The sequence below is a fragment of the Tetrao urogallus genome (genome assembly GCF_951394365.1).
Source record: "Tetrao urogallus genome assembly, contig: scaffold_320, whole genome shotgun sequence".
In the NCBI taxonomy this organism is placed as follows: Eukaryota; Metazoa; Chordata; class Aves; order Galliformes; family Phasianidae; genus Tetrao; species Tetrao urogallus.
This window is the reverse complement of record NW_027638968.1, coordinates 1-9,855: the sequence shown is the minus strand read 5'-3', so window position 1 is coordinate 9,855 and position 9,855 is coordinate 1. Positions and strand designations below refer to the sequence as shown.

Genomic DNA, 9,855 nt, shown 5'->3' with positions numbered 1-9,855 from the left:
CCCCCCATAGCCCCCCATAGACCCCCATAGGATGCCTCCCAATGGCCTCTAATGACCCCCAATGACCTCTACTGACCCCAATGACCCCCAAAATTGCCCAAAATCGCCCCATTTTGCCCCAATCTCACCTCCAGGCCCTCAGGGCTGCATAGTCCAACTCCTAATAGGGCTGTGCGCCCCCCACAGACCCCCCCAGGACCCCCAAATCCCCCCATAGACACCCATAGGATGCCTCCCCATGACCTCAAATGACCTCCAATGATCCCAATGACCCCCAAAATTGCCCAAAATCGCCCCATTTCGCCCCAATCTCACCTCCAGGCCCTCAGGGCTGCATAGTCCAACTCCTAATAGGGGGCATCCCACCCATAGCCCCCCCCAGGACCCCCAAATTCCCCCCATAGACCCCCATAGGATGCCTCCCAATGGCCTCTACTGACCCCAATGACCCCCAAAATTGCCCAAAATCGCCCCATTTCGCCCCAATCTCACCTCCAGGCCCTGCTCCTTCCTCAGGGCCGCGTAGTCAAACTTATAATAGGTGTGCAGGACCCGACGCAGGTAAACCCTGCACAGCTCTTCTGGGGACCCCCGGGCCTGCAGGTAACGCTGCAGCCTCCCCACGATGGCGCAGACGCGGCCCTCTGCCTTCAGGTGCTCCACGTACTCTGCGAGAGGAGAAAAACCCACTTTTTTGACCCCAAATCCCCTTTTTTTAACCCAAAATTTGGGGTGGAATAGGTGGAAAAACAGCAGCTGCAATGGCTCCTCCCAGCCTGCAGGGGGCGATGCAGGGAGGATGCAGGTGGAAATAGGGGGCAAGGAGGGGGGAATGGAGGAGAAATGGGGCAAAACTGGGGCAAAACTGGGCAAATTTGGGGCGCAAGGACAGAAATGGGGCAGAACTGGGGGAAATCAGGGAAAAAATGGGCAGAAATGGGGTGAAAATTGGGGGAAATCGGGGCAAAATTGGGGCAGGATGGGGGGAAGCGGCACAGCTGCAATGGCTCCTCCGAGCCTCCAGGGGGCGCTGCAGGAAGGATGCAGGTGGAAATAAGGGGGCAAGGAGGGGGGAATGGAGGAGAAATGGGGCAAAACTGGGGCAAAACTGGGCAAAATTGGGGCAAAATTGGGGCAAAATTGGGGCAGAAGGACAGAAATGGGGCAGAACTGGGGGAAATCAGGGAAAAAATGGGCAGAAACGGGGTGAAAATTGGGGGAAATCGGGGCAAAATTGGGGCAGGATGGGGGGAAGCGGCGCAGCTGCAATGGCTCCTCCGAGCCTCCAGGGGGCGCTGCAGGGAGGATGCAGGTGGAAATAGGGGGCAAGGAGGGGGGAATGGAGGAGAAATGGGGCAAAACTGGGGCAAAACTGGGCAAAATTGGGGCAAAATTGGGGCAAAATTGGGGCAGAAGGACAGAAATGGGGCAGAACTGGGGGAAATCAGGGAAAAAATGGGCAGAAACGGGGTGAAAATTGGGGGAAATCGGGGCAAAATTGGGGCAGGATGGGGGGAAGTGGTGCAGCTGCAATGGCTCCTCCGAGCCTCCAGGGGGCGCTGCAGGAAGGATGCAGATGGAAATAAGGGGGCAAGGAGGGGGGAATGGAGGAGAAATGGGGCAAAATTGGGGCAAAACTGGGCAAAATTGGGGCAAAATTGGGGCAGAAGGACAGAAATGGGGCAGAACTGGGGGAAATCAGGGAAAAAATGGGCAGAAATGGGGTGAAAATTGGGGGAAATCGGGGCAAAATTGGGGCAGGATGGGGGGAAGCGGCGCAGCTGCAATGGCTCCTCCGAGCCTCCAGGGGGCGCTGCAGACACAGCCCTAATTTCTTCTATATTTCCCCATTTGCTCCCCCAAATTCCCCCATTTTCCCCCAAATTTCCCCGAAAATCCCCCATTTTCCCTCAATTTTCCCCATTTTCCCCCTAAATTTCCCCCAAATTCCCACATTTCCCCCCAAATTCCCCCATTTTCCCCCTAAATTTCCCCGAAAATCCCCCATTTTCCCCCATTTTCGCCCCACATTCCCCCATTTTCCCCCAAATCCCCTCATTTTCCCCCTAATTCCCCCAAATTCCCCCATTTTCCCCCCAAATTTCCCCAATTTTCCCCCAAATTCCTCCATTTTCCCCCATTTTCGCCCCAAATTCCCCCATTTTCCCCTAAATTTCCCCCAAATTCCTCCATTTCCCTCAAATCCCCCATTTTCCCCCTACATTTCCCCCATTTCCCCCTAAACTCCCCCAAATTTCCCCCAAATTTCCCCCATTTTCCCCCAAATTCCCCCAATTTTCCCCCTAAATTTTCCCCCTAAATTTTCCCCATTTTCCCCTAAATTTACCCCAAATTCCCACATTTCCCCCCATTTCCCCCCAAATTCCCTCATTTTCCCCCCAAATTCCCCCCTTTTGCCCCTAGATTTCCCCCATTTTCCCCTAAATTTACCCATTTCCCCCCAAATTTGGCCCCCATTTGCCCAAATCCGCCCTTTTTGGCCCCGTTTCTCTCTCACCCTGCGAATGGGGGTCGGTGTTCTGCATGATTTTGGTGAACTCCTCGTCCATGCGCTCCACCAGGGTCAGGATGCAGCCCCGCACGCGGTACGGCTTCACCACAACCCAAAAACACCCAAATTCAACCCAAAATGCCACTCCATCAGCCCAAAATGGCCCAAAATGACCCCAAAACACCCCAAAATGACCTAAAATGGCCCCCAAATGGACCTAAAAGGACCCAAAATGACCCAAAACGGCCCAAAATGGCCCCAAAATGAGACAAAATGAGATAAAATGACGCCAAAATGGCCCCAAAATGAGACAAAATGACCCAAATTCGCCCCAAAATGTGACAGAATGACCCCAAAAGGACCCAAAATGGCCCAAAATGGCCCCAAAATGAGGCAGAATGACCCCAAAATGGCCCCAAATGACCCCAAAAGGCCCCAAAATGAGACAGAATGACCCCAAAATGGCCCCAAATGACTCAAATTTGCCCCAAAATGAGACAGAATGACCCCAAAGAACCCAAAATGGCCCCAAAAGGACCCAAAACGGCCCAAAATGACCCCAAAACACCCAAATTCAACCCAAAATGCCACTCCATCAGCCCCAAATGGCCCCAAATGACCCCAAAACACCCCAAAATGAGGCAGAATGACACCAAAATGGCCCCAAATGGCCCAAAATGGCCCCAAAATGAGACAAAATGACTCCAAAATGAGACAAAATGACCCCAAAATGGCCCCAAATGACTCTAATTTGCCCCAAAATGAGACAGAATGACCCCAAAATGACCTAAAATGGCCCCAAAAGGACCCAAAACGGCCCAAAATGACCCCAAAACACCCAAATTCAACCCAAAATGCCACTCCATCGCCCCAAAATGGCCCAAAATGACCCCAAAATGAGGCAGAATGACACCAAAATGGCCCCAAATGGCCCCAAAATGAGACAAAATGACCCCAAAAGGACCCAAAATGGCCCCAAAATGGCCTCAAAATGAGACAAAATGGCCCCAAAATGGCCCAAAATGACCCCAAAAGGCCCCAAAATGAGACAGAATGACCCCAAAATGGCCCCAAATGACTCAAATTTGCCCCAAAATGAGACAGAATGACCCCAAAGAACCCAAAATGGCCCCAAAAGGACCCAAAACGGCCCAAAATGACCCCAAAACACCCAAATTCAACCCAAAATGCCACTCCATCACCCCAAAATGGGCCAAAATGACCCCAAAACACCCCCAAAATGAGGTAGAATGACACCAAAATGGCCCCAAATGGCCCCAAAATGGCCCCAAAATGAGATAAAATGACCCCAAAATGAGATAAAATGACCCCAAAATGTGACAGAATGACCCCAAAAGGACCCAAAATGGCCCAAAATGGCCCCAAAATGAGGCAGAATGACCCCAAAATGGCCCAAAATGACCCCAAAATGGCCCCAAAATGAGATGAAATGACCCCAAAATGGCCCCAGAATGTGACAGAATGACCCCAAAATGGCCCCAAATGACTCAAATTTGCCCCAAAATGAGACAGAATGACCCCAAAATGACCTAAAATGGCCCCAAAACGGCCCAAAATGACCCCAAAACACCCAAATTCAACCCAAAATGCCACTCCATCACCCCAAAATGGCCCAAAATGACCCCAAAATGAGGCAGAATGACACCAAAATGGCCCCAAATCGCCCCAAAATGGCCCCAAAATGAGATAAAATGACCCCAAAATGGCCAAAAATGACCCCAAAATGAGACAAAATGACCCAAATTCGCCTCAAATTGTGACAGAATGACCCCAAAATGACCCCAAATGGCCAAAAATGACCCCAAAATGAGACAAAATGACACCAAAATCACCCAAAGACACCCAAATTCATCCCCCCATATGGATATCCCCCCATAACCACCCCATATCCCCCCCATATGGACCCATAGGGACCCCATATCACCCCATAACCACCCCATATCACCCCATATCACCCCATATCGCCCCATATCACCCCATAACCACCCCATATCCACCCCATATCGCCCCATTTCCCCACCTGCTCGGGGTTGCTGAGGTTCTCGCTCTCCTCCAGCACCCCATATCCCCCCATATCACCCCATATCCCCCCATAACCACCCCATATCCCCCCATATCACCCCATATCCCCCCATATCACCCCATATCCCCCCATAACCACCCCATATCCCCCCATAACCACCCCATATCCCCCCATAACCACCCCATATCGCCCCATATCACCCCATATCCCCCCATATCGCCGCATAACCACCCCATATTACCCCATAACCACCCCATAACCACCCCATATCCCCCCATAACCACCCCATATCCCCCCATATCACCCCATAACCACCCCATATCCCCCCATAACCACCCCATATCCCCCCATAACCACCCCATATCCCCCCATATCGCCGCATAACCACCCCATATTACCCCATAACCACCCCATAACCACCCCATATCCCCCCATAACCACCCCATATCCCCCCATATCACCCCATAACCACCCCATATCCCCCCATAACCACCCCATATCCCCCCATAACCACCCCATATCGCCGCATAACCACCCCATATTACCCCATAACCACCCCATAACCACCCCATATCCCCCCATAGGGATCCCATATCCTCCCCATATCCCCACCTGCTCGGGGTTGCTGAGGTTCTCGCTCTCCTCCAGCACCCCATATCCCCCCATATTGCCCCATAACCACCCCATATCCCCCCATATCACCCCATATCCCCCCATATCCCCCCCATATGGACCCCATATCACCCCATAACCACCCCATATCGCCCCCTATGGCCCCATTTCCCCACCTGCTCGGGGTTGCTGAGGTTCTCGTTCTCCTCCAGCACCCCATATCCCCCCATATCGCCCCATAACCACCCCATATCCCCCCATATCACCCCATATCCCCCCCATATGGACCCCATATCACCCCATAACCACCCCATATCCCCCCATATCGCCCCCTATGGCCCCATTTCCCCACCTGCTCGGGGTTGCTGAGGTTCTCGCTCTCCTCCAGCACGTTCTCCCCGATGAAGATGTGCGGGTTGGCAAACAGGACGTCCAGCAGCTCCTCGATGCAGCACAGGCATTTCTGCCACAGCTCCGGCTGCGGGACACAAAAACCCCATCAAAACCCATCAAAACCCCATAAAACCCCATGAAAACCCATAAAAACCCCATAAAACCCCATGAAAACCATTAAAAACCCCATAAAACCCCATAAAATCCCATAAAAACCCCATAAAACCCCATTAAAACCCATTAAAACCCATAAAAAACCCATAAAAAAACATAAAACCCCATTAAAACCCATAAAAACCCCATAAAACCCATAAAAACCCCATAAAAAAAACCATTAAAAACCCATAAAACCCCATTAAAACCCCATAAAACCTAATTAAAAACCATTAAAAACCATAAAACCTAATTAAAAACCATTAAAAACCCATAAAAACCCCATAAAACCCCATGAAAACCCATAAAAACCCCATAAAAAAACATAAAACCCCATTAAAACCCATAAAAACCAATTAAAACCCCATTAAAACCCCATAAAATCCCATTAAAACCCCATTAATACCCATAAAACCTAATTAAAAACCATTAAAAACCCATAAAAATCCATGAAACCCCATAAAAACGCCATAAAAACCCATAAAAACCCATTAAAACCCCATAAGAACCCCATAAGAACCCATTAAAACCCCATAAAACCTCATAAAACCCCATAAAATCCCATTAAAACCCCATTAAAACACCTTAAAACCCCAATAAAACACCATAAAATCCCATTAAAACCCATAAAAACCCCATAAAACCCCATAAAACCCCATCAAAACCCCATAAAAACCCCATAAAAACCCCATAAAACCCCATGAAAACCCATAAAACCCCATTAAAACACCGTAAAACCCCATGAAACCCCATAAAAACCCATAAAAACCCCATTAAAACCCCATTAAAACCCCATTAAAACCCCATTAAAACCCCATAAAACCCCATGAAAACCCATAAAAACCCCATAAAAACCCCATGAAAACCCATAAAAACCCATTAAAACCCCATAAAATCCCATGAAAACCCATAAAAACCCCATAAAAATAAACATAAAAAAAAGACCATAAAAAAACCACAGAAACCCCATAAAAACCCCATAAAAATCCCATAAAAAAACCCATAAAAACCCCATAAAGAAACCACAAAAAACCCATAAAAACCCCACAAAAACCCCACAAAAACCCCATAAAAAAACCCATAAAAACCCCATAAAGAAACCACAAAAACCCCACAAAAACCCCACAAAAACCCCACAAAAACCCCACAAAAACCCCACAAAAACCCCACAAAAACCCCACAAAAACCCCACAAAAACCCCACGAAAACCCACGAAAACCCCACGAAAACCCCATAAAAACCCCATAAAAACCCCATAAAAACCCCATAAAAACCCCATAAAAACCCCACAAAAACCCCACAAAAACCCCACAAAAACAAGTTAAGCAACCATTAAAAGCCCCATTAAAAACCCCATAACAGAACCCATAAAACAACCGTGAAGAACCCCACAAAAACCCCACAAAAACAAACACTAAAAAACCCTCAAAAACCCCATAAAAACCCCATTAAAAACCCATAAAAAGCCCCACAGAAACCCCACAAGTGCCGCCTCCTACACAGCGTCCCATTGAAACGCATTGGGCCCCAGTGCCCCACATCCCGCCCCACAACCGCCCCACATCTCACCCCACATCCCGCCCCACATCCCCCATATCCCCTGCCCCATAACCACCCCATACCCCCCCCACATCCCCCTGCCCCACATCCACCCCCCATCTGCCCCACATCCCCCATATCCCCTGCCCCATAACCACCCCATACCCCCCCACACCCCCTGCCCCCCATCTGCCCCACATCCCCCCCATATCCCCCACCCCACAATCACCCCACAACTACCCCATAACCACCCCATATCCCCCCCAAATCCCCCATGTCCCACCCCACATCCCCCCATATCCCCTGCCCCACAACCACCCCAAATCCCACCCCACATTCCCCCATAACCACTACAAATGCCACCCCATATCCCTCATATCCCCCACCCCCTGCCCCACATCCGCCCCCCATCTGCCCCCGTCCACCCCACATCCGCCCCCCATCCACCCCATATCCCCCCCATAACCACCCCATACCTCCCCACCCCCTGCCCCACATCTGCCCCCCATCTGCCCCCGTCCACCCCACATCCACCACCCATCCACCCCATATCCCTCCCATATCCCACCCCACAACCACCCCCCATCTGCCCCCCATCCGCCCCCAATCCACCCCATATCCCCCCCATATCCGCCCCATACTCCCCCCCACCCCCTGCCCCACATCCGCCCCCCATCCGCCCCCGTCCACCCCACATCTGCCCCCCATCCACCCCATATCCCCCCCATATCCCACCCCACATCCGCCCCCCATCCGCCCCAAATCCCCCATATCCCCGCCCCATAACCACCCCATATCCCCCCCACAACCACCCCATACCCCCCCACCCCCTGCCCCCCATCCGCCCCACATCCACTCCACATCCGCCCCCCATCCACCCCATATCCCCCCCATATCCCACCCCACATCCGCCCCCCATCTGCCCCCCATCCACCCCACATCCGCCCCCCATCCGCCCCATACTCCCCCCCACCCCCTGCCCCACATCCGCCCCCCATCCACCCCATATCCCCCCCACATCCGCCCCCCATCCACCCCACATCCGCCCCCCATCCACCCCATATCCCCCCCATATCCCCCCACAACCACCCCATACCCCCCCCCCACCCCCTGCCCCCCATCCGCCCCACATCTGCCCCACATCTGCCCCCCACCCCACCTTCATGTAGGTGGCCAGGTTGGGGTTGTAGTCGTAGAGGGAGGCGATGATGTTGAACTTGATCTTCACCTCCAGCGGGACGCCCAGGTTGTGCTCCTTGGCCACCGCCACCAGCAGCTGCAGCAGCTCGATCTGCGCCGCCCTGCCCCATAGATGGGGGTCAGACCCACACATGGGGGGCAGCCCCACAGATCTGCCTCACAGATCCGCTGCATCACCCCATGAATCCACAGCATCACCCCATGAATGCACAGCATCACCCCATAGCACCAGCAGCAGCTCCATCTGAGCCACCCTGCCCCATAGACGGGGGTCAGACCCACACATGGGGGGCAGCCCCATAGATGGGGGGCAGACCCACAGATCTGCCCCACAGATCCACTGCATCGCCCCATAGCAGCACCCCAATCACAGCCACCCCCCACCAGCAGCTGCAGCAGCTCCATCTGAGCCACCCTGCCCCATAGATGTGGGCCAGACCCACACATGGGGGGCAGCCCCATAGATGGGGGGCAGACCCACAGATCCACTGCATCGCCCCATAGCAGCACCCCAATCATGGCCACCGCCACCAGCAGCTGCAGCAGCTCCATCTGCGCCGCCCTGCCCCATACATGGGGGTCAGACCCACACATGGGGGGCAGCCCTGCCCCATAGATGCGGGTCGGACCCACAGATCCACCACATCGCCCCACAGCACCAGCAGCAGCTCCATCTGCGCCACCCTGCCCCATAGATGGGGGTCGGCCCATAGATGTGGGGCAGCCCCATAGATGGGGATCAGACCCATAGATGGGGATCGGACCCACAGTGGGGGTCAAATCCACAGATGTGGGGCAGCCCCATAGATGGGGGTGAGACCCACACATCCGCCCCACAGATCCACTGCATCACCCCATAGCACCAGCACCTGCACTGGCTCCATATACACCGCCCTGCCCCATAGATGGGGGTCAGACCCACAGATCCACCCCATAGACCCACTACATCACTCCATAACATCACCCCATAGCATCACCCCATAGATGGGGGTCAGACCCATAGATCTGGGACAGCCCCATAGATGGGGGTCAGACCCACACATCTGCCCCACAGATCCACTGCATCGCCCCGTAGCAGCACCCCATAGATGGGGGTCAGCCCCACATCCAGGCCCCACATCCCAGCCCCCCAGATGTGGGTCAGCCCCACACACCCCCAGTCCCCCCAACCCACACACCCAGCCCCAGATGTGGGTCAACCCCACACACCCCCAGCCCCACACATGTGGCTCAGCCCCACATCCAGGCCCCACACCCCCGGCCCCACACATGTGGCTCAGCCCCACACACCGGTCGGTTCCCTTCTTGCCCCTGGCCTGCAGGATCTCATTCAGTTTCTTCACCACCACGGCGTGGCTGATCTCCGTGCCCTTGGCGAACATCTTGGGCTTCTCCTGTGGGG

At 53.4% G+C, this 9,855-nt stretch overlaps 1 protein-coding gene across 1 annotated transcript; it reads right to left on the bottom strand.

The window, feature by feature from the left end:
* Positions 1-492: 492 nt before the first annotated feature.
* LOC306957614 (eukaryotic translation initiation factor 3 subunit C-like) lies at positions 493-9,850 on the bottom strand (the record flags this gene model as incomplete). The annotated part of the gene is made up of 5 exons (XM_079551097.1): positions 493-668; positions 2,519-2,612; positions 5,521-5,646; positions 8,413-8,554; positions 9,744-9,850. Coding segments are annotated over 5 exons (645 nt in total), but the record flags the coding sequence as incomplete, so codon positions are not given.
* Positions 9,851-9,855: the final 5 nt, after the last annotated feature.